The sequence below is a fragment of the Carcharhinus amblyrhynchos genome, unplaced genomic scaffold (genome assembly GCF_965287045.1).
Source record: "Carcharhinus amblyrhynchos unplaced genomic scaffold, sCarAmb.v2.hapA scaffold_86, whole genome shotgun sequence".
Taxonomy (NCBI): domain Eukaryota; kingdom Metazoa; phylum Chordata; class Chondrichthyes; order Carcharhiniformes; family Carcharhinidae; genus Carcharhinus; species Carcharhinus amblyrhynchos.
The window spans coordinates 582,187-608,201 of record NW_027649826.1 but is presented as its reverse complement, the minus strand read 5'-3'; the positions used below and the strand labels follow the sequence as shown (position 1 = coordinate 608,201).

At 46.7% G+C, this 26,015-nt stretch overlaps 1 protein-coding gene across 1 annotated transcript in view; it reads left to right on the top strand.

Annotated features, from left to right (window-relative positions):
• The window catches only part of LOC145337961 (NACHT, LRR and PYD domains-containing protein 3-like), an 88,949-nt gene extending 63,252 nt beyond the window's left edge, over positions 1 to 25,697 (top strand). Inside the window, exons 9-12 of the mRNA XM_080182740.1 lie at positions 5,869 to 6,039; positions 15,610 to 15,780; positions 23,281 to 23,448; positions 25,610 to 25,697. Of these exons, the coding sequence (XP_080038866.1) occupies positions 5,869 to 6,039; positions 15,610 to 15,780; positions 23,281 to 23,448; positions 25,610 to 25,697 (598 nt within the window). The remainder of the gene's footprint in view (positions 1 to 5,868; positions 6,040 to 15,609; positions 15,781 to 23,280; positions 23,449 to 25,609) is intronic.
• Positions 25,698 to 26,015: the final 318 nt, after the last annotated feature.

Genomic DNA, 26,015 nt, shown 5'->3' with positions numbered 1-26,015 from the left:
CGAGCCCACGCCGCCGTCCTACTATCTCAGTGACCTATTCATGATTTTAGTCTACGCCTAACGTGCGAGGATCAGGGAGGTCCAATATAGGGACAATTTTAGTACCCAATCAATCAGCCTAAAAGCACATCTTTGGGGGATGTGGGAGGAAACCGGAGCACCCGGAGGAAACCCACGCAACCACGGGGAGAACGTGCAAACTCCCACAGACACAGGCCCAAATCCATGTGTCCGCACAGTAACAGAGATAGTCTCTGAGCTGTCATGTTGCCCTCGAGATGGTCCAGTTTAAGCACACTAACGACATGAAGCAATAGGCAACTCCCGAAGCAACATCCAAGAGCAGCCCACTACAACCTGCCACCTGCATGCCCCTTGCTGGACTTAAATGCCTGTGGAGACAAAAAAATTCATTATTAAACAGGCAAAGACTAACATTCCTGAGGCAAAATGTATTCCCAAGCCTACAATGTTCAGTAAGGCCTACTATATCCCCCTATATGTAGCCCGCTCATATGGCTGTCTAAGTGACTCTTAAACAACCCTAGCGTGCCTGCTTCCACCACCTTACTCGGCAGTGCATTCCACACCCCCACTACCCTTTGCGTGAAAAACTGCCCTCTAATATTTGTCTTATACCTAGCCCCCCTCACCCTAAGCCCGTGACCCCTCGTTCTATCCATTTCTAGTAGCGGAAAAAGCTTACCACCATTTACTCTATCTATCCCCTTCATAATCTTATAAACCTCTATTAGATCCCCCCTCAGCCGACGTCTCTCAAGGGAAAACAGCCCAAGTTCATCCAATCTTTCCTCGTAAGACAGCCCTTCCATACCAGGCAACATCCTGGTAAATCTCCTCTGCACTCTCTCCAGGATCTCTACATCCTTCCGGTAGTACGGCGACCAGAACTGGACACAGTACTCCAAGTGAGGCCTAACCAACGTTCTATACAACTGCAACATCAAACTCCTACTCTTATATTCTATACCTCTTCCTATGAAGGCTAACATACCATACGCTTTCCTCATCACATTCTGCACCTGTACCGACACCTTCAGGGACTTATGCACTTGCACCCCCAGGTCTCTCTGCGTATCTATACTCCGGATAGTTCTACCTTTTATCGTATAACTCCCCTCCACATTATTCCGGCCAAAGTGCATCACCTCGCATTTCTCCGGATTAAATTCCATTTGCCATCTATCTGCCCAATCTACCAGCCTGTCTATGTCCTGTTGCATTGCCAGGCACTGCTCCTCAGTACCCGCCAATCCAACCATCTTGGTGTCATCAGCAAATTTGCTGATCACACCACCTACCCCCTCTTCCAAGTCATTAATATATACCACAAATAGAAGAGGTCCAAGTACCGAGCCCTGCGGCACACCACTGGTGACAGGCCTCCAATTGGAAAAGGAGCCTTCCACTACTACTCGCTGTCTCCTCCTCCCAAGCCAGTTCTCCACCCATCTACATACCTGGCCTTGTATCCCATGAGCCTTCACCTTTTCTATCAGCCTACCATGAGGGACCTTGTCAAACGCCTTACTGAAATCCATATAGACAACATCAACGGCTTGTCCTTCGTCAACCGTTTTTGTCACCTCTTCAAAAAATTCCACTAGATTCGTAAGGCACGACCTCCCTGTAACGAAGCCATGCTGCGTATCCCTGATCAGATTGCAGCGCTCCAGATGTTCATACATCCTATCCTTGAGGATCCTCTCCATTAGCTTGCCTATAACTGAAGTCAAGCTCACCGGCCTATAATTCCCTGGGTTATCCCGCTGACCCTTCTTAAACAACGGTACTACATTTGCAATGCGCCAATCCTCTGGGACCTCACCTGTGTCCAAAGAAGAGACAAAGATTTGCGTCAGAGGCCCAGCAATTTCATCCCTCACCTCCCTTAACAGCCTGGGATAGATGCCATCAGGCCCTGGAGATTTATCCGTCTTTATACTATCTAAGAGTCCCAACACTTCTTCCCTCGTGATGACTATATCCCTCAACGGATCCTCAAACTCCTCAAGCACAGCACCAGACATCAGGCCCCTCTCCTGCGTGAATACCGACGCAAAGTATTCATTCAGGATCTCCCCCATTCCCCCAGGCTCCAAGCATAGTTCCCCTCCTCTGTCCCTGAGAGGGCCAATCTTCCCTCTAACCATCCTTTTATTTCTAACATAGGAGTAAAATGCCTTAGGATTTTCTTTAATCCTACCCGCCAAAGCCATTTCATGGCCCCTTTTTGCCTTTCTGATGCCCCTTTTAAGTTCTCTCCTACATTCTCTGTATTCCTCTAACGCTATCTCTGTCCTCAAATGCCTAGATCTAATGTACGCCTCCCTCTTCCTCCTGACCAGGTCCTCAATATCCCTAGTTACCCACGGCTCTCTAATCCTACCCTTCCCATCCTTCCTCTTGACCGGCACGTGCCTTTCCTGCAAAGATTTTAGTTTTCCCTTGAGAGACTCCCACATACCCAGCGTCGACCTGCCATCAAGCAGCTTACCCCAGTCCGTATCTTTAAGATCCTGCCTAATCCGGTTGTATCTAGCCCTCCCCCAGTTTAACACCCTCCCCTTAGGACAGGCTTCATCTTTATCCATTAATATCTTAAACCAGACAGAGTTGTGGTCACTGTTAGCCACCTGCTCTCCTACTTCAACGTCAACCACCTGCCCAGGCTCATTCCCCAGAACCAAGTCCAGTATAGCCCCCTCCCTGGTCGGGCTATCCACATACTGCTCCAGGGATCCTTCCATTACACACTGTACAAATTCCTCCCCGTCAGCACCCTCTGATCTCGGCACCTTCCAGTCTACCCCGGGGAGATTAAAATCTCCCACTACCACCACCCTATTCTTCCTGCACTTATCTAGAATGTCCCTACTTATCCCTTCTTCCACAGCCCTCAGGCTGTTGGGCGGTCTGTAGTACACACCCAACATAGTAACATCTCCCTTCCTATTCCTCAACTCCACCCATAGCGACTCGATTCCTATATCCTCTATTCCTCCCTCCCTCTGCACTGCTATGATGCAATCCTTAACTAACAACGCCACTCCCCCACCTCTCTGTGACCCTCCCCTATCATGCCTGAAGCACTTATACCCGGGAACATTCAACTGCCAGTCCTGCCCTTCCTTCAACCAAGTCTCTGTCACCGCCACCACTTCCAACTTCCTTTCGAACATTATTGCCTTCAGTTCATCTGTTTTGCCAGTCACACTCCTAGCATTGAAACACATGCACCGAAGACACTCAGAAACAATTCGATCCTTCTTCCTACCCTCTGGGCTTACCCTATCCCCAATCCCAGTTCCGTCCACATCCCCACCCCCCCTCCATATTAGTTTAAACCCTGCCGAAACACTCCAGCTAACCTTCCAGCTAAGATATTCACACCCTTCCCAGTTAACTGTACCCCATCCCTCTTATATATTTGCCCCTCTTTCATAAAGACTTCCCAATGGTCTACGAATCTAAAACCCTCTGCCCTACACCAATCCTTCAACCACGCATTGAGTTGGAGTATCTCATTATTTCTAGCCCTGCTAGCCCCAGGCACCGGCAGCAGCCCAGAGAACGCCACCCTGGAGGCCCTACATTTCAGCCTAGCCCCCAACTCCCTGAACTGCCTACGTATGTCCCCCCTGCACTTTGTTCCTACATCCTTCTCTCCTATGTGCACTATCACATCAGACTTGGTCCCTCCACCCTTCAAAATTCCCTCTACCCTTTCTGAAATAATGTTGAGGGTTTGGTCCTCGTACCGGCTGTGGGGTTCATGGAGTCCCATCTCCTCCCAGTGCCCGACGTTTACTAAGTTTTATCCCTGAAGCTCCATGGAACAAATTGTCTCTCTCTCTATTGGAGAGAAATACAGATATTTCATCGAGTACTGTGGATACTAACACTGTCCACTCAGGTTCGTTCTTACTCACATCTGAACATCACACCCCAGGCATCTTTCTCCACACCCATTTCAACATCCTGATCTTCACGTGGGGGGGGGCTACTCCTCTTACCGGTCTCAGGCTGGGTCTGTAAAGACAAATGCCTCCTTGTCCGTATATGTTCAGTTCAGACATCTTACACACTCTCACACTCTTTCATCACAGATGAACATCTACTGCACCTACTGTACTTTGACCCATTCTTTTTAAGTTTGGTGATCTATTCCGGGGCTCTGGTCATTCCAGAGTGTAACCACTGTCTGCAGGGGAAGATCCCATTCAGGCAAAGCTGGCACCAGATTTAAAGGCAGCCAGCAGCACTTTTAAAGGCTCTGAAGGGAGCAGTGAGGGAGCCCTGGTTAATGAACAAAGGCAGAAGGCAGATTAAACCCAATTCACTGACACTTCCCTGGAAATTCTCAAGGCTATATCGGTTTGGAGGGAGGTTCTGTTCCCTCAGGACTGGAGGAGGAGACCTGTCACCCTGAAGCTCCATGTAACAAATTGTCTCTCTCTCTATTGGAGAGAAATATTAATATTTCATTGGGGATTATGGTTACTAACACTGTCCACACGGAAACATCACCAACTCACAGTTGAAATATTGATACATTTCCAAGTATTATCTTCACAGAATTGTTACGGTTCACAATGAGGCCATTTGATCCATCGTGTCTGTACTAGCTCACCAAATTAGCATTAGGAATTTGTGTCATTCTCCAGCCTTTTTCTCGTATCCTCGCTCATTGTTTCTATTCAAATAATCATCTAATTCCTTTCTGACTGTTTCGAATCAGCGTCCCTCCACCACACTTCCCGGCTGTAATTCCAGACCCGAACCACTGGCAGTGTGAAAAAGGTTTCTCTCTCATCATCTTCAACCCCACCACACACTCCATTCCTGAGCCACTGACCATCCCATGTCCCTCCCTGTGACTCAGGGTAAGCACAGTAAAAAGTCGGACAACACCAGGTTTTAGTCCAACCGATTTATTTGATAATAGACTCACCTTCGGACCTTCGGGTAAGCATTCTCCAAGGCGGCCTTCACGACACACGACAGCGCAGAGTCGCTGAACAGAGACTGATAGCCAAGTTCCGCACACATGAGGACGGTCTCAACAGGGATCTTGGGTTCATGTCGCACTACCTGTAACCCCCGTGACTTGCCTGGGTTTGCAAAACCTCACTTACTGTACTGTCTGGAGACAATACACATCTCTTTAACCTGTGATCAGTGCTCCTTCCACTCACATTGTCAGCCACTTCAGGTCTTGAACAGCAGGTTAGGTGTAAGGATTCGCATTTTAATCAGTAATCTCTAAACTGTCTGTGCTTTATATGCTCTGTCCGAGGCCAGAACTCTCCATTCACCTGACGAAGGGGCTAACCCCGAAAGCTAGTGAATCTATTATCAAATAAATCGGTTGGACTAAAACCTGGTGTTGTCAGACTTTTTACTGTGTTTACCCCAGTCCAACGCCGGCATAGCCACATCATGACTCAGGGTAAGGACATGGGAATCCTGAGCTCTTCCCTTTCACCATCATCCTTTTTATCATTTAATCACTCCGGCACTTCCATTTTGTTCTTTCCTTGTCACCCGCCCATCCCCAGCTCCCTGTCACTTCAAACAATTTATGCACTGCGATTTCCAAGTTCTAATTTTAGCTAATTCAACTGAAACTAGATTTGTTTCTTCACAGATATTGCCTGACCTGATGAGAGTTTCCAACATATTTATTCATATTTCACATTTACAGCATTAATATAATTTTGCCTTCTGTATCAACTGAAGTTCTTGAATGTCCCGCGCTGTACATTATTATTGTTAATGATCTTATTCTTAAAAACTCTGTGGATTTACCCTGATTCCTGTTATTTTTCTCTCTCTGATCTCCAGTCTGGGATATAATGATCTCACCGATTCTTGTGCCGAGGACCTGGCCTCTGCTCTCAGTACAAACTGCTCACTGATAGATCTGAATCTGCATCACAATAAACTGGGAGATTCAGGAGTGAAACGGCTGTCTGTGGCTCTGAGGAATCCGGATTGTAAAATACAGAAACTGAAGTAAGTAGCAGACTGTGTGAGATTGTGTTTATAATAACTGAATATTCAACAATATAATTTCACCACTGGTATTTGTATAAAAACACTGCCCATTACTATTGGCGTCAGTTATGAATAAGGAAAATTGTTTTTCCTCTGACTCCTGTTGCTTCTCTCTCTGATCCCTGAGCAATGGGATGTCAGTCCCACAGATCCTTATGTTGAGGGTGTGGGGGAATAATGTTATGGTTCACCCTCTGAGGTTCTCTCCTCCTCCTCAGATGTGCACAGCTCTCCCCGGACACAGGCCCTTTGGCCCATCGAGCCTGTGGCAGCGACTCATTCTTATTCAGATCCAGTACTTGTTGCTCATTCACAGTTTCTATTCCTCTGTTCGCCTCCCGTTCATGTTTCTGTCGAGATAAACCTTGAACATTGGGAATGTGCCTGCTTCTGTCAACTTCACTGGCTGTGCATTCGAGGCACCCACCACCCTCTGTGTGAAAACTTTCCCCGCACATCTCCTCTAAACTTTCCCCCTCTTGCCTTCAAACTGTCCCGTCCTGTAGTTGACTTTTTCACCCTGGGGAAAAGACTCCAACTATCAACCATATATCTGCCTCTATCAGGTCACCCCTCAGCCTCTGTCTTTCCAGTGAAAACAATCCGAGTTTATTCAACTTCTCTTCATACCTTAACCAGACCAGGCAACATCCTTGTAAACCTTCTTTGGTTCTGAATATTGTTAGGGGCCTATAAATGATTCCCACAAGTGATCTTTTAACTGTGTTAATTCTTATCTGTACCCAAGCTGATTCTGCATCTTGATCATTGGAACTAAGTTCAACTCTCTCTACTTACATCATCTGTTACTAACAGCGAGACTCCACCACAATGTCCTGTCCTCCATTTACTGTCATCTCTTCCCTCTCCCCTTCTCCAAAGCATCCACATCCTTCTGGTTGTCTGGCGATCAGCACTGCACTCAATATTCCATATTGGGCCTAACTAAAGTTTAATACAGCTGTAACATAACTTGCCAACTTTTATACTCGATGTCCCGGCCAATGAAGCGAGCATGCTGCATTCCTTGTTGACCAAGTTATCCACCTGTGTTACCACTTTCAGGGATCAGTGGACAAGTATGCACAGATCCCTCTGTATGTCAATGCTCCTGGTGTTTTACTCAGATAGAGAAAGCTGGGGGACAACCATGTGGAGTTCTATCAAATTATAGAAAGAAATCTTTCTTCTTCGTTTTAGGGGGCAGTAATCAGTTGTATTGATTTAAGGCATTGAACAGGAGTTCCAGAGGAGAATTGAAGATGACTCAGTGGTTAGCATTGCTGCCTCTCAACATCAGGGACCTTTGTTTAATTCCAGCCTCTGGTGACTGCCTGTGGAGTTTGCACGATCTCCCCGTGTGTGCGGGTTTCTGTCAGGTACTCTGGTTTCTCCCACAGTCCAAACTAGTGTAGGTTAGGTGGATCGACCATGCTAAATTATCCCTTAGTGTCCTAAGATGTGTAGTTTTGGTGGATTTGCCATGGTAAATGTCCAGTGATAAGCAGTTGTGTGGGCCTGGTTAAGATGCATCTTCGGAGAGTCAGTGTAGAGTGGATGGGGCGATTGGGAGCCTTCTGCACAGTGGGGATTCTCTGGTTCTGTGGAAATGTTTTTTCACCCAGAGGGTAGTGGGAATCTGGATCTCACTGTCTGAAAGGGCGGTGGAGTCAGGAACACTCACAACATTTAAGAAGCATTCAGACAAGCACCTGAAATGCCGCAGTGTACAAGGCTATGGAGCAAGTGCTGGTAATGGATTAGAATAGATTGGTGCTTGATGGCTGACACAGACACGGTGGGCCGAAGGGCCTCTTTCTGTGCTGAAAACCTCTATAAAGGCCCAGGGATTGGAAGTTATGAACCAGAACCTGAATCTTCACTAATCCCTGTTATTTCTCTCTCTCTGATCCCAATGCAATGGAATGTCAATCACATTGATTTTTGTGCCCTGGGTGTAGGGGAATAATGTAACGGTGACCCCATGAGGACCCCTTCACATGCTTACAGGGGGACAGGTGTCACCCAGTCTCACAACCCTTGGTTTATGAGGAAGGGGAAAGAGTGAATGGAGGCAATTGTTAAAACACAGGCCAGAAAATCCAAGGTGTTTTGTGAAGTTAGCCTGGACCTTTAGTTTTATATTTGATTTTGGTATTGATGAGCATGAGGTGTTTCACTCCAGGTATGAATCAAGTGACCCACTAGGATGCTTTTATCAAACACAGTTTATTTAAGAATGCAATTAGAATGTAACAACAAGAATTAGCATAACCTTTACCAATTACAAGACATAAACATGACACAGTATAACTCATAACAGCTAGCTATCTCTGTTGTTCCAATATAAAGCAATACCCACATACACACACCCTTCTCCAACATTAATTAGCACAAAAACAAGAATGCTCGCGTGTTGCCCATTTCCAGCTTTTTAACACTTCCAGACAGCCAACCGACAATTGTTTTCAGAGAAGGATTTAGCCTCCGAACAGCCCAATCGCAGAGAGGTAACCCCAGTCTCTGACAGCTTCCAACACAGCAACACTTCAACAGCAAAAACTCCAACTTCAGAGAGGGAAACAGCACTGCTGTTTGTCTTAACTTCAAGCAGCTTCTGAAAGCAGAATAAAAACTAGAATGCTCTGTGAAAAATAGCTGTCCCTCAGTCACATGACATAACCTGTCAATCACCCACAATCAAGCTCTACTCTGCCATCCCAGGGGAACACTGAAACAACAGAACACTGCATTAGTTCAGATTAAAATCAACATGATGTCAATTATACTGCTTCAGTAACAATAAAGGAAACCGGTTACAGATAGCACGGTGCCGACAGTATAACCTGCATAGAAACATGATTAAAATAGAAACTAGAAGCAGGAGTTGGCCATTTGGCCCTTCGAGCCTGCTCCTCCATTCATTTTGTTCATGGCTGGTCATCGAATTCAATATCCTTCAATATTGAGTATATTTCTTAAGGGTATAGTTTGTAATAAAATGTACATTCCAACACATGCTTCAGCTGGTTCCATGTTACCAGTGATGGGCGAACAAGCTCTGTGTGCCAGAGAGTCTCCTGTACCCATTCATTCAACTGCTCACTCTGAGCTTCACAACAGATATCACAGTCAGTGATTTCCCACGCAATCTGCTATTCTCCCACCTCCAACAGAATGAGGGGAGATCTCATTGAGACGTATAAGATGATGAATGGGATGGATAGGATAGAGGTGGAGAGACTCTTCCTGCTCAAGAAAGACAGTAGGACTAGGGGGCACAGCCTCAAGATAAAGGGGGGGGGGCGTTTTAGAACGGAGTTGAGGAGGAACTTCTTCACTCAAAGGGTGGTGAATCTCTGGAATTCTCTGCCCGTTGAAGTGGTGGAGGCTGCCTCGCTAAATATTTTTAAGAAGCGGGTTGATGGGTTCTTGATAAGAGAGGGGATTAAGGGTTATGGGGAGAGGGCGGGAAAGTGGAACTGATCCACTTCAGATCAGCCATGATCTTATTGAATGGCGGGGCAGGCTCGAAGGGCTAGATGGCCGACTCCTGCTCCTATTTCTTATGTTCTTAAGATCTGGACGTTGTCAGCATTTTTAACTCATTTCCTGTCCTTTCGTGCTCTCTTCTACAGGCACGTGAAGGTCCACTGTTACTCTTGTTGTACTGGAGAATTTCTCATTTCCCGAGTTGTGATAATTAAACTTAACAAAGTTTGCTTTTCTAAAAATCAACTAGTTTTTATTATCACAAAACTGCATGTAGTAAATGGCCGAATCTTGGAAACAGAGAACAGTCCGCACAAACTGCTGATTCTATCCCAAGACTGTACCCACGACAAGGGTCAATTCAATAATTATACATTTTCTTATCAGCTTACATGTTAGTAATACAAGCAGTGGCACATTGAACAAAACAAATTCTGTGACTCACTCATCCCCAACCTTGGTTCTGTGACTCCTTCATGCCTTGTTTCCTGTAATAAACAGGTTCTGTGACTCCCTCCTTCCTGACCTTATCTAATGTCTCGTATGTTATCTCAAGGTATCTGGAGTCAACTGTGTAAAGGCCGACTGAGGCCAAGCATTTGGCCTTCACTGGTTGTAGTCATTTCTTTGTTCAGAGTCAGTCAGTTTTACAGGGGTCTGGCATGTTGAGTTTGTCCTTACTCTATCATTTTAAATACTTGACCATTTTTCTCATCAGGCCACTGCTTCATTTGTACCCTATCACATTATCCCATCAAAGACACAAGTCTGTGCTGGTGACAACCTGACTGACCATCGTGTCTACACAGGGAAAGCCTGTGACCATCTCACAGTGCAAGAGTTATCTGACTAACCAGAACGCTGCAGAGAGAGACTGACATGTCTCTGACAGTCGATGCTGCTGTCTGGGCATTTCCTGTGTCTGTGTAGGGATGGCCTTTCTACCATTTCACTTTCATTCTCATTTGACCTCATATCCCTCTGCTTACATGTTATAGGATGCTTCACCACCTTGTCAGAACATAGCAGGTTCTTCATCCTTTTGCCTCACTGCAACCGTATAACCCACACCTGCTCAGGTCTCCGGCAATCTCCATCCCGTTATACTTGGATTGATGTGACAGATACTCTCCAGTCCTGAGAGAACAGAAATTTGCTCCAAACTCACGTAGCCTTGGGGAACACGACCAAGTGTTGCCAAGTGCATCATTGAATTGAGTTTAACCTTCCTCCTCCTATTTCAGCCCTGTGTTCAGTAACCAGGCCTTCCTCACTGCTCTCTCCAGAGCTGCTGCCTATGAAATTGCTGCTGGTGCCAGCATTGCCTGAACCGGGACATCCCCTGCAGCGAATGGTTAACGGCTGGAATTCACTGTCCGAGAGTGTGGTGGAGACACGTTCAGTTGAAAATTTCCACAGGGAATTGGATTATTATCTGAAAAGGGAGAATGTGCAGGGTTACGGGGAGAATTTGGGGGAATGACAAAGAACAAAAACAGCCGGGAAACAGGCCCAGCGGCCCAACAAGCCCGCGCCACCATTTTAACATTACCAGTCCCCCCTCCTGTTGTTTATGGCATTCCAGATTGAGGGAAACTAATTTAGGGGCAATTTATTACCTCCAATCAGCCTAACAGCACATCTTTGAGGTGTGGGAGGAAACCGGAGCACCCGGAGAAAACCCACGCAAGCACGGGGAGAATGCACAAACTCCCACAGACACCGGCCCAAATCCATGTATCTGAACAGCAAACAGCGATAGTCACTGAGCTGTCGTCTTGCCCAGTATCTGGTCCAGTTTAGGCACACACTAACGACATGAAGCACTAGGCCAATCTCGAACAACCAAGAGCAGCCCCAGTACGACCCACCGCGTGTATGCCCCTCGTTGGACACGAGGCGGACCGACTTAAAACCTGTGAATGAAAAGAGAAAAACATTATTATCATTCCACATCCTTACACATTACCAGGGACGTCCCAATGCTAATGAACCTTATTTAAAACAATCTCCTATACCCACCCATCTCCAACCCACTCATGCGCCTGTCTAAGTTACTCTTAAACAACTCCAGTGTGCCTGCCTCCACCACCTTACTTGGCAGAGCATTCCATACCCCCACTACCCTCTGTGTGAAAAACCTCCCTCTAATATCTGTGTTATACCTCTCCCCCCTCACCCTAAGCCCATGGCCCCTCGTACTGTGTGTCTCTAACATAGGAAACAGCTTACCTCTGTTTACTCTATCTATACCCTTCATAATCTTATATACCTCTATTAGATCCCCCCTCAGTCGGCATCTTTCAAGGGAAAACAGCCCCAATTTCCTCAATCTTTCCTCATAATCCAGTCCTTCCATACCAGGCAACATCCTGGTAAACCTCATCTGCACTCTCTCCAGAGTCTCCACGTCTTTCCAGTAGTAAGGCGACCAGAACTGGACGCAGTACTCCAAATGCAGTCTAACCAACGTTCTGTACAACTGCAACATTAGACTCCAGCTCTTATATTCTATACCCCTTCCTATAAAGGCTAACATACCATAGGCTTTCTTCACCACACTCTCCACTTGTACTGCCACCTTCAAAGACTTGTGCACTTGCACCCCCAGGTCTCGCTGCGATTCTATACTCCTTACGGGCTTACCCTTTATCATATAACTCCCCACTACATTATTCCGGCCAAAATGCATCACCTCACATTTATCCGGATTAAACTCCATTTGCCATGTATCTGCCCAATCTACCAGCCTATCAATATCCCGCTGTATTGCCAGACACTGCTCCTCACTGCCCACCAATCCAGACATCTTAGTGCCATCAGCAAATTTGCTGATCACACCACTTACTCCCTCTTCCAAATCATTTATATACACTACAAAGAGAAGAGGTCCCAGTACCGAGCCCTGCGGCACACCACTAGTGACAGACCTCCAGCTAGAAAAGGACCCTTCCATTACTACTCTCTGTCTCCTCTTTGCAAGCCAGTTCTCGACCCATCTAGATATCTGGCCACGTATCCCATGAGCCTCAAACTTTTCAACCAACCTGCCATGAGGGACTTTGTCAAACGCTTTACTGAAATCCATATAGACGACATCAACGGCTCAGTAAATTGCTGATTCAGAGAGTCAGTACAGACAGTGTGGGCCGAATGGTCTCCTTCTGCTCTGTAACAATTCTGTGATTCTACCTGAGAGAGATACCAATGGCCCTTAGTGGACTCTGGTTAAATTATCTAACCCTGTTAACACTGCAACATCACCAGCTTCCAGTTAAAATATCAATACATTTCCAAACATTATCTTCACAGAATTATTGCTGAGCACCACGAGGTGAAATGTGTCTGCCCCGGCTCACCAAACTAGTATTAGGAATTTGTCTCATTCTACAGCCTTCTCCTCGTATCTTTACACATTGTTTCATTTGAATGTTCATCGACTGCCCTCTGTTATACCTCGAATCAGCCTCCCTCCACCACACTTCCCGGCTGTAATTCCAGACCCGAACCACTGGCAGTGTGAAAAAGGTTTCTCTCTCATCATCTTCAACCCCACCACACACTCCATTCCTGAGCCACTGACCATCCCATGTCCCTCCCTGTGACTCAGGGTAAGGACATGGGAATCCTGTGCTCTTCCCTTTCACCATCATCCTTTTTATCATTTAATCACTCCGACACTTCCATTTTATTCTTTCCTTGTCACCCGCCCATCCCCAGCTCCCTGTCACTTCAAACAATTTAATTCACTGCTATTTCCAAGTTCTAATTGTAACTAATTGAACTGAAACTAAATCTGTTTCTCTCTTCACAGATATTGCCTGACCTGATGAGAGTTTCCAACATATTTATTCATATTTCAGATTTACAGCATTAATATAATTTTGCCTTCTGTATGAACTGAAATTGTGTTTCTTGAATGTCCCGCGCTGTACATTATAAGAACATAAGAACATAAGAAATAGGAGCAGGAGTAGGCCATCTGGCCCTTCGAGCCTGCCCCGCCATTCAATAAGATCATGGCTGATCTGTCGTGGCTCAGTTCCACTTTCCCGCCCTCTCCCCATAACCCTTAATCCCCTCTCTTATCAAAAACCCATCAACCCGCTTCTTAAAAATATTTAGCGAGGCAGCCTCCACCACTTCAACGGGCAGAGAATTCCAGAGATTCACCACCTTTTGAGTGAAGAAGTTCCTCCTCAACTCCGTTCTGAACCGCCCCCCCTTTATCTTGAGGCTGTGCCCCCTAGTCCTACTGTCTTTTTTGAGCGGGAAGTGTCTTTCCACCTCTATCCTATCCATCCCATTCATCATCTTATACGTCTCAATGAGATCTCCCCTCATTCTTCTAAACTCTAACGAGTACAAGCCTAGTTTATTCAGCCTCTCCTCATAGCTCAACCCCCTCAACTCCGGTATCAGCCTAGTAAACCTCCTCTGCACTCCCTCCAAGGCCAAAATATCCTTGCGCAGGTGCGGCGCCCAAAACTGCACACAGTACTCCAGCTGCGGCCTCACCAATGCCCTATACAGCTGCAGCAAGACCTCCCTACTTTTATATTCAATCCCCCTCGCTATGAAGGCCAGCATCCCATTCGCCTTCCTGACCACCTGCTGCACCTGCAGGCTGGGTTTTTGCGACTCATGCACAAGGACCCCGAGGTCCCTCTGCACCGTCGCCTGCTGCAGTTTTTCGCCCCGTAAGTAATAGTCCTTCCTACCATTCTTCCTACCAAAGTGGACCACCTCACAGTTGCCAACATTAAATTCCATTTGCCATTTCCTGGCCCATTCGCCCAGCCTATCTAGATCCTTCTGCAGACTCTCCACACCCTCCGCACAATTTGCCTTTCCCCCAATCTTGGTGTCATCAGCAAATTTCGACACCCTACACTCGGTTCCCTCCTCCAGATCATCTATATAAATGGTAAATAGCTGAGGCCCCAGCACCGACCCCTGGGGCACCCCACTAGTCACCAACCGCCAATCCGAATAGCACCCATTGACCCCCACTCTCTGCCTCCTATTTGACAACCAATCCTCTATCCACGCTAACACCCTACCCCCAACTCCATGTCCTCTGACCTTCTGCAGTAACCTCTTGTGAGGTACCTTGTCAAACGCCTTCTGAAAATCCAGAAAGACCACATCCACCGGCTCTCCTCTATCCACCGCCCTAGACACATCCTCATAGAACTCCAGTAAATTTGTCAGACACGACTTCCCTTTAATGAAACCGTGTTGCGTCTGCCCTATCAAGCAATTCCCTTCAAGATGCCTCGCAATTTCCTCCTTAATGACGGATTCTAACATTTTACCTACCACAGACGTTAAACTAACCGGCCTGTAATTCCCCGCCTTTTGCCTGGCACCCTTCTTAAACAACGGCGTAACATTAGCCGTTTTCCAATCCTCCGGCACTTCCCCGGAATCCAGCGACGTCTGGAAAATAACCACCAAGGCATCCACTATCACCTCCGCCATTTCTTTCAGAACCCTCGGATGCATTCCATCCGGTCCTGGGGACTTGTCCACAATCAGCCCCTCCAGTCTGTCGCGCACCACCTCTCTAGTAACAGTAATGTCATTAAGACCCTCCAGTCCTACCACCTTTCCATCGCTAACACCCGGCAAATTATTCACGTCCTCCTCCGTGAAGACAGAAACAAAAAAGTTATTCAAGACCTTAGCCATATCCCCATCCCCTACCACTAGGTCCCCTTTCTCATCCGCTAAGGGACCAACGTTCACCCTAGCCAGCCTCTTCCTTTTTATATATTTATAAAAACTCTTGCTATCCTTTTTTATATTAAGCGCTAGCCCAGCTTCATAGCTTCTTCTACCCTCCTTTATCAACTTTTTTGTCAATCTTTGTTGACATTTAAACCTTTCCCAATCCTCTTCTCGCCCACTGCTCTTAGCTACTCTAAATTCCTCCGCTTTTAATTTAACACTTTATTATTGTTAATGATCTTATTCTTAAAAACACTGTGGATTTACCCTGATTCCTGTTATTTTTCTCTCTCTGATCTCCAGTCTGAATCGTAATGCTCTCACCGATTCTTGTGCCGAGGACCTGGCCTCTGCTCTCAGTACAAACCGCTCACTGATAGATCTGAATCTGGGTGACAATAAACTGGGAGATTCAGGAGTGAAACGGCTGTCTGTGGCTCTGAGGAATCCGGACTGTAAAATACAGAAACTGGAGTAAGTAGCAGACTGTGTGAGATTGTGTTTGTAATAACTGAATATTCAACAATATAATTTCACCACTGGTATTTGTATAAAAACACTGCCCATTACTATTGGTGTCAGTTATGAATAAGGAAAATTGCTTTTCCTCTGACTCCTGTTGCTTCTCTCTCTGATCCCTGAGCAATGGGATGTCAGTCCCACAGATCCTTATGTTGAGGGTGTGGGGGAATAATGTTATGGTTCACCCTCTGAGGTTCTCTCCTCCTCCTCAGATGTGCACAGCTCTCCCCGGACACAGCATCCATTGATTTGTGAAAGGGGGAGAGTGAATAGATGACAGTAAATGGAGGACAGGACATGGTGGTGGAGTCTCGCTGTTAGTAACAGATGACAGTACAGCAGCGAGAGGTGAACTTAGTTCCAATGATCAAGGTGCAGAACCAGTTTGGGTAGAGATAAGAATTAACAAAGTTAAAAGGTCACTTGTGGGAAGCATTTATAGACCCCTAACAATATTCAGAATCTCTGACACAGTACACAGGAAAAATAATGGGGTCTTGTAAAAACAAACTGCAGTAATCACGGGCGATTTTAATCTTCATCCATGAAGAAGAACAAAGAGCCACAGAACACAGTAACAGGCCCTTCGGCCCACCAAGCCTGACTCCTAATCCCTATTCAGACCCAGTACTTACTGCCCAATTTATATTCCTCTGTTTATCTCCTGTTCATGTATCTATAAAGATACATGTTGGACATTGGTAACATGCCTGCTTCCATCACCTCCATTGGCAGTGCATTCAAGGCACCCACCACCCTCTGTGTGAAAAGTTTTCCATAATTGTGTACACCTCCATCAGGTCACCCCTCAGCCTCCCTTTTTGTAATGAAAACAATCCGTGTTTATCCAACCTCTCCTCAAAACTTAACCCCCCCTTGACCAGGCGACATTCTGGTGAACCTTCTTTACACCCTCTCCAAAGCATCCCCATCCTTCTGGTATTGTGGCAAACAGAACTGTAAACAATATTCAAATGTGGCCAACCAAAGTTTCACACAGCTGTAACATAACTTGCCAACTTTTATACTCGATGCCCCAGTCAATGCTGTCTGCCTTCTTGACCACCTCATCCACCTGTGTTACCATTTTAGGGATCTGTAGACTTGTACACACAGATCCCTCTGTAGGTCAGTGCTCCTATGGGTTCTTCCATTAACTGTATAAATCACTCAGATTGTCAAAAGTTGAATAGAAGATTAGTTCACAGAATGTATTCAAGTAATTTCCTAGAGAACCATGTTCCAGAGCCAATCACAAAACAAGCTGTTTTAGACATGGTGATGTGTAAATGTGTGGTGTTTCCAACAAAAATAGATTCCTTTCATTAGAAAAAACAGCAGCAGAAGTGTTCCAACTGTTACTAATTCAAGGATTGTATTAGATTAAGTGAAGATGTGGCACTGGGATTGGCACTGCTGCCTCACAGTGTCAGGGACCCAGATTCATTCCAGTCTGTGGAGTTTTCACGTTCTCCCCGTATCTGTATGGGTTCCACCGGCTGCTCCCACAGTCCAAAAAATGTGTAGGTTAGGTGGATTGGCCGTGTTAAATTGCCTGTTAGTGTCCAAGATGTGTAGGTGGGGGGATTAGCAGCGTAAATATGTGGGGTTACAGGAAACCGGGCAACTGCAGGTCTATTAGTCTGACAGTGAGAGTATGGAAGATCCTATAATAATCTATAATAAAGGAAGTGAGAACAGAACACTTCAAAATTAATGGCAGGATTAGACAGGGCCAACATGGATTTATGAAAGACTGGCACGGTGACACAGTGGTTAGCATTATTGTATCACAGCCGGGGGCCGGGTTCAATTCCAGCCTTGGGTGACTGTGTGGAGTTTCTCCATTCTCCCAGTGTCAGTGTGTGTTTCCTCTGGGTGCTCCGGTTTCCTCTCACACTCCAAAGATATGCATGGTAGATGGATTCACCATGATAAAATTGCCCTTACTGTCCCAAGATGTGTAGGTTAGGTGGATTAGCCCCAGTAAATTGTGATGTTGTGGGGAGTGGATCTTGGTAAAATACTCCATCCGAGTGTATCCTACACTGGGGTTTCTTCAGTTGGATGATTCACACACGAGAGGTTATTAAAGAAAATTGGAGCATATGGGATTGGATGAAATATCCCAGCGTGGATTGAGAACTGGTTAGTGGACAGAAACAAGGAGTTGGAATAAATGGGTTATTTTTGGATTGACAGCCTCTAACTAGTGGAGTACGGCAGGGATCAGTGTTTGGGTCTCAGCTATTCAGAATCTATATCAATGATATGGATGTGGGGATCAAATATAATATTTCCAAATTTGTGATGAATAGAAAACCATGTGGAAATCTGAATTGTGAGGAGGATGCAATGATGTTTGAAGGGGATGTGGAGAGGCTCAGGGAGTGGACAAATGTTTCCCAGCTGGATGACAAGGTGGAAAAATTTAAGGTTATCTAATTTTGTCAGAAAATAAAACTGACATTGAGACAACTCCAAAGATATAAGTATAAGGACTGTAGGAGGGAACTTAAAAGGGAAATTAGGAGAGCCAGAAGGGGTCATGAGAAGACCTTGGCGAGTAAGATTAAGGAGAATCCCAAGGCCTTCTATAAATATGTGAAAGGTAAAAGGATAAGAAGAGAAGGGATAGGACCGATAAAAGGTGAGGGGGGAAAGGTTTGTGTGGAACCAGAAGAAATGGCGGAGGTGCTTAACGAGTACTTCGCCTCAGTATTCACGGTGGAAGCCGATCTGGGAGATTTTGTTATGGATTTGCAGCAGATGGAAAGGATTGAGTACGTGAATATTAAGGAGGAGGATGTGTTGGAACTTTTGAATTCTATCAAGGTAGATAAGTCGCCGGGACCAGATGGGATGTACCCCAGGATACTGTGGGAGGCGAGGGAAGAGATTGCAGAGCCCCTGGCGATGATCTTTGCGTCGTCAATGGAGACGGGAGAGGTTCCAGAGGATTGGAGGATTGCGGATGTAGTTCCTATTTTTAAGAAAGGGAACAGAGATAGCCCGGGAAATTACCGACCGGTGAGTCTGACCTCAGTGGTTGGTAAGCTGATGGAGAGGCTTCTGAGGGACAAGATTTACGAACATTTGGAGAGGTTTGACATGATCAGGAATAGTCAGCATGGATTTGTCAAGGGCAGGTCGTGCCTTACAAGCCTAGTTGAGTTCTTCGATAATGTGACTGAACACGTTGACGAAGGAAGTGCCGTGGACGTAGTGTACATGGACTTCAGCAAGGCGTTTGATAAGGTCCCCCATGCAAGACTTCTTGAGAAGGTGAGAGGGCATGGGATCCAAGGGCCTTTGGCCTTGTGGATCCAGAACTGGCTTGCCTGCAGAAGGCAGAGAGTGGTTGTGGATGGGGCTTTTTCGGAATGGAGGTCAGTCACCAGCGGAGTGCCTCAAGGATCTGTTCTGGGACCCTTGTTGTTTGTCATTTTCATAAATGACCTGAATGAGGAAGTGGAGGGATGGGTAAGTAAGTTCGCTGATGACACGAAGGTCGGTGGTGTTGTGGATGATCTGGAAGGATGGCAAAAGTTGCAGCAGGACATAGATAGGATGCAGGACTGGGCGGAGAAGTGGCAGATGGACTTCAACACGGATAAATGTGTTGTCGTCCATTTTGGCAGAACCAACGGGATGAACGAGTACACTATTAAGGGCAGAAGTCTGAGTAGTGTTGAGGAGCAGAAGGATCTTGGGGTCCGGGTCCACAGGACTCTTAAATCGGCCTCGCAGGTGGAGGAGGTGGTCAAGAAGGCGTATGGTGTACTGGCCTTCATTAATCGAGGGATTGAGTTTAGGAGTCGGGAGGTAATGCTGGAACTTTATAAGACCCTTGTCAGGCCTCATTTGGAGTATTGTGCGCAGTTCTGGTCGCCTCACTATAGGAAAGACGTAGAAGCTATTGAAAGGGTGCAGAGGAGATTTACAAGGATGTTGCCTGGACTGGGAGGCATGCCTTATGAAGTTAGGTTGAGGGAGCTGGGACTCTTTTCCCTGGAGAGACGAAGGTTGAGAGGCGACCTGATAGAAGTTTACAAAATGTTGAGAGGAATAGATAGGGTGGACTCTCAGAGGCTATTTCCCCGGTTTGAAATGGTCGCTACGAGAGGACACAGATTTAAGGTGCGGGGAGGGAGGTTCAGAAGTGATGTTAGGGGTAAGTTTTTCACTCAGAGGGTGGTGAGTGAATGGAATCGGCTGCCGTCAGTGGTGGTGGAGGCGAACTCGCTGGGGTCTTTTAAAAGACTTCTGGATGAGTATATGGGGTTTAATGAGATTGAGGGTTATAGATAGGTCTGTAGGTTGGTAGGTGATGTGGTCGGCGCAACTTGTGGGCCGAAGGGCCTGTTTGTGCTGTAGTGTTCTATGTTCTATGTTCTATGATATGCATGGTAGATGGATTCACCATGATAAAGATATTTTGTCCTTGTCCATGAGGAACTGTAAGTGAAGATGAGAGCAGTTAAGATAACAAATGGTATGTTAGCCATTATTCTAAGAGGATTTGAGTTGAGGAAAAAGATGTCTTCCTGTAATTATATGCAGCCTTGCTAAGACCAACCTGGAGTATTGTGGACTGTTTTGGTCTCCTGACTGAAGCAAAGATGTACTTGGCATGTAAAGAAGGTTCACTAAAATAGGTCCAGGGACAGATGGGTTGTCCTCTGAGGAACAAAAACACTTTATTCTCAGGCCTTTAGAAGAATGATAGCTGAACTTATTCAAACCTACACTATTTTACAGAGTTCAATAGACCAGATGCAGAAAGGATGTTTCCCCTTGCTGGAGGGTCTGAAACCTGGGACACAGTCTGAGAATAAGGGGCAGTTATTTATGAGATGAGGGGTATTTGTTTCCCATTAGAATGCTGGTGAATCAAGGAATGCAGGGATAATGTTGGAAATGGTGTTGAAGCAGAGGATCAGCCATGGTCACATTGAATGATGGAGTGGATTTGAAGGACAGAATGGATGATTCCTGCTCCTGTTTCTTAACATTCTTATTGCAATAGGAATGGAAGGTAAGAGTAAGAAGGTTTTGCTGCAGTTTTACACGTCCTTCATTAGAACACAACTGGGCTATTGTGTATAGTGTTGAGCTATTTACCTTAAGGATAGAATTGTATTAGAACCAGTTCAGAGAAAGTTCACTTGGATGATTCCTGGGATGGAGAGGTTTATTTTACGAGGACATTTTGAGAAGATTGGAGCAAAATGTGTGAAAGTTCAGAAGATTAAAAGGTGATCGCATTGAGGGGATGAGACAGAGTGGTTGCTGAGAGGTTGTTTCCTCTTGTCAGAGAGACCAGAACAAGGGGACAGATTTTCAAATGTAATTGTCAGTCCCTTAAGACTGAGATGAGGAGAATTTATTTTTTAGATGGTTGCTGGTCAGTGGAATTCTCTTCCCTGGAGACTAGTGGAGGCAGAGTCATTGAATATATTCAAGGCTGAGTTAGGAATGATTTTGGATTGAGGAGTGAATAAGGGTTACAGGGAGCGAGTGGGGAAAAGTTGTGACTACAATTAGATCAGCCGTGATGGAGTCTGCTCGAGGGGCTGAATGGCCTTCTGCTGCTCCTAGTTATTTTGTTCTTATCCCAATACGTCCTTCAGACTGCTCTCTGTGACCAGTGATGGATACACAAGCTCTATGTTTTGTCCTCACCAGACACTCTCCTGTGCCCATTCATTAGGCCACCCACTCAACCCATCTCACCAGCAGTAATGACCCACTCTGCCCCCAGGCCTTCCTGATCCAGCACTTCATCTTCCATTGGTGTAAGGATGGTAAGACCTGGATGTCTCCACTCTTCTTCACTCATTCCCTGATGATGTTTGTTCTCTTTCCAAACACACAAATTGTTCATCACCATCAAACACATGCTCTAGCCCAGGGTTGTCCAACGTGTGGACCAAGGGGTGAATGTGACCCTCGAAGCCCCTCAGTGCGGCCCCCGGAGCGAGTTTCCAGAATCTCAGTCACACAGTTCAGTTTGAATGGAAGAATCTGTATGGAGCTGCTCCAATCACATGCCGTTTCTTTCCCATGTTTGCTGCTGATGGGTTTTTGAGCCAAACTGCAGCAAATGTGGGAGAGAAACAATTTGTGATTGATGAGGATTAAACTCTAATCATCATCTTTATTTATTCCTCATTATTGTGCTCAGCAAGTTGTTTCTTTTCATATCTCAGTTTAGTTTTTAATTGAAATTTCTGCTGTGCCAAACTTGATCATTCTGAAATTTACTCATTGGCCCCTTGAGTGAGAAAAACATTGCCATGTGTTTGCCCAGTGAATATGTTGGTGAACCCTGCTCTAGCCTATGCTGGTGCCAGCCTAACGGACATGTCTCTGACAGTCAATGCTGCTGCCTTTGCATTGCCAGTGTCTGGGTGGAGATGTTCTTTCTACAATTTCCCTCTCATCCTTATTCACATACCAGGCTGTGCTGCACTCACCGTGTCAGAACACATCAGGACACTGATCCTTTTCCACACTGTAACCACGTGTCTGAAACCTGCTCACCTCCCAGCAATCTCCATCCAGACTGGCTTGTAATGATGGGATAACCTCCTCCCATCCTGAGGGAACAGGACCTCCCTCTGAGCCTGAGCAGCCGGGAGGAGTCCCTCCAGGGAGGAATTAGTGGTTGGGGAGCAACCCTTGCTCTGCTTTCTGACATTTCAGCCCCTCATTCAGTAAGCAGAGCTCCCTCGCTGCTCCCTCCAGAGCTGCTGTGTTTGAAAGTCCTGCTGGCTGCCTTTGGAGATGGTGCCAGCATTGCCTGAACCGGGACTGTCCCCTGCCCAGGCTGCCTCAGTGGGCAGCTCCCCCTGCCTGCCAGCCGTTAATTGTCCGCCTCTGACAATATCACCTTCATAACTCTGCCTATCCTGCCCACACAGACACACCACCCATTTCCAATCCCCATGTTGGGAATTCACAGCTTCTGGGAAAATCACAGCCATTATCTTCACCCTCACCACAAACTGCATTCCCAAACCACTGACCATCCCATGTCCCTCCCGAGCCACTCCGAGTAAGGACATGGGGATCCTGTGATTATGGTCCTGTCCCATCACCACTTTTACCATTTAATCACTCCTGTAATTCCAGTTTGTCCTTTCTTTGTTTCATCCCCAGCCACCCACCGCTGTCCCTTCAAACCTGTCAATTCACTGCCAGTTCCCAGTTCCAATGGAAGCTCAAAATTTACCCCTGTTTCTCTCTTCACAAATATTTCCCTAACCTGCTGAACATTTCCAGTTTATTTATATTTCATTTTCAGCATTGAGTATTTCCTCATTCTACAGAAATGCAAGCTCTGTTTTTGGAATGTCTCCCACAATACATTATTATTGTTATTAACAGTATTATATAAAACACTGGGGAATGAGCCTGATTCCTGTTATTTCTCTCTCTGATCTCCAGTCTGTATAGTAACGCTGTCACAGATTCTTGTGCTGAGGATCTCGCCTCCGCTCTCTGTACAAACCAGTCACTGAGGGGTCTGAACCTGGGATCAAACTCCTTCACAGATCAATCTGTCCCGGCTCTCCGCCGCCTCATACTGACCTGCAGGAGTCTGGAATGGATCTTGTGAGTGTTTGTGTTAATTTTTAGTGTAATAATGAAAATATAAATGGATTTAAAATATAAATGGGCCTGAATCTTCCAAGCAGCAGCAATGGTTAGCAGATTGCCGGTATGTGTGAAAATTCCCCCCAACCTGAAACTGCTGCATATTTCTTCCAGAATCTACAGCACAGTGACCCCGGGGAGCTCCATCAGAGCAGAGTCGGGGAAGAGAGAGCACACACCCTATTTACAGCACAGTGACCCCGGGGAGCTCCGTCAGAGCAGAGTCGGGGAAGAGAGAGCACACACCCTATTTACAGCACAGTGACCCCGGGGAGCTCCATCAGAGCAGAGTCGGGGAAGAGAGAGCACACACCCTATTTACAGCACAGTGACCCCGGGGAGATCCATCAGAGCAGAGTCGGGGAAGAGAGAGCACACACCCTATTTACAGCACAGTGACCCCGGGGAGCTCCATCAGAGCAGAGTCGGGGAAGAGAGAGCACACACCCTATTTACAGCACAGTGACCCCGGGGAGCTCCGTCAGAGCAGAGTCGGGGAAGAGAGAGCACACACCCTATTTACAGCACAGTGACCCCGGGGAGATCCGTCAGAGCAGAGTCGGGGAAGAGAGAGCACACACCCTATTTACAGCACAGTGACCCCGGGGAACTCCATCAGAGCAGAGTCGGGGAAGAGAGAGCACACACCCTATTTACAGCACAGTGACCCCGGGGAACTCCATCAGAGCAGAGTCGGGGAAGAGAGAGCACACACCCTATTTACAGCACAGTGACCCCGGGGAACTCCGTCAGAGCAGAGTCGGGGAAGAGAGAGCACACACCCTATTTACAGCACAGTGACCCCCGGGAGCTCAGTCAGAGCAGAGTCGGGGAAGAGAGAGCACACACCCTATTTACAGCACAGTGACCCCGGGGAGCTCCGTCAGAGCAGAGTCGGGGAAGAGAGAGCACACACCCTATTTACAGCACAGTGACCCCGGGGAGCCCCGTCAGAGCAGAGTCGGGGAAGAGAGAGCACACACCCTATTTACAGCACAGTGACCCCGGGGAGATCCATCAGAGCAGAGTCGGGGAAGAGAGAGCACACACCCTATTTACAGCACAGTGACCCCGGGGAGCTCCGTCAGCGCAGAGTCGGGGAAGAGAGAGCACACACCCTATTTACAGCACAGTGACCCCGGGGAGCTCCGTGTTAGTTGATGGGGGGAGTGAATGGGTTGGTGTGTAGCTGGATGAATGGTTAGTCAGGGAGCTGGGGAGAGGTTGGAGGATTAGTTCTGGGTGTCGGGGGAGTGGATGAGTTGTATTGTGTTGGGTTGGAGGGTTAATCGGGAGTTTGGATGGTGACTGGGAGTTGGTCATGTTGTTGGGGTCTAAACAGATGTGGTTGTGTGGTGGGGGGTTGGGATTGGTTAATAGCTTTGAAGAGGGTAGTGGGGTGGGGTTGGTTCTGGGGGAATGAGTTTAAGTCAGAGGTTTAGTCAAGAATGTATTCAAGAGGCAGCTGGATAGAGCACTTGGGGTGAACAGGATCAAAGGTTATGGGGAGAAAGCAGGATGAGGCTATTGAGTTGGACGATCAGACATGATGGTGATGGATGGTGGAGCAGGTTCGAAGGGCCAAATGGCCTCCTCCTGCTCCGATCTTCTGTGTTTCTATGTCAGGTGAGGAGAGGTTGGCTCAGGATGAGGCCAAGTTGGGAGGGTCAGTCCGATTAGTTTAAGGGCTCATGGGAGGTGGCCAGGCTGGAGGGGAGGTAGGGATGAGTGGGTCTAGTCAGATTGTGGGAGGTGTAGTATGGGGGATCAGTGGGAAGTGATTGGGGGACTCGGTTGTGCTATTCAGGTATTAGCCCAGGTGGTGAGCTGTCTAACATTACCTGAGTAACTATCCAGGTAAATTTTGTGGATCTGTCCCAAGTCTCTGACTCTAACTGCAGCAGGGGACTTCCCCAATAGTAGTTACTACCTCTGGGACAATTCCCAGGTAGATCAGTGTGTCAGGACATCCACAGGGTCCCGATGCTCATCTTCAGTTGTGTGTCTGGGTCTCTGGTGATCCAGAAACCAGAAGATTTGTCCCATTAACTCCAGTCTCCTGTTATTTACCCTGTTGTTCAATCTGTTTATTTCCTGTTTCATCTTTAATCTGTTTCAGGCTGAGGGGAAATTGGTTCAGTTCAAATGGAGCGCGACAGCTGGAGTCACTGCGGGGAGTCAGATCGGGACTGACAGTGAAACTGTGAACATTTCAATCTCTGAACATTGCTGCTCCACCGGTTACAGTGAAATCCTGAATTGTGAAGATCTTCGACAGCTCCTTCCAAACCCTTCATTCCTGCCCCTCTCCCTCCCTATTCCATCAGCCCCTCCGGCCTGGCAGTGATTTCCCTGCTTACCTGGTTTCCCAGCTGGAAAACTGTTGTAGTTTTAGTCTCCACATTGAAGGAAAGATTGCTGCAAACCATTGTTTAAGCAGCAATGTGTTGTCAGTGTTCTCAGCAACAGAGTCTTCACCCTCCTTTCAAAATGGAGCAGCAGAGATCATTCTCCAGAGAGAGGGA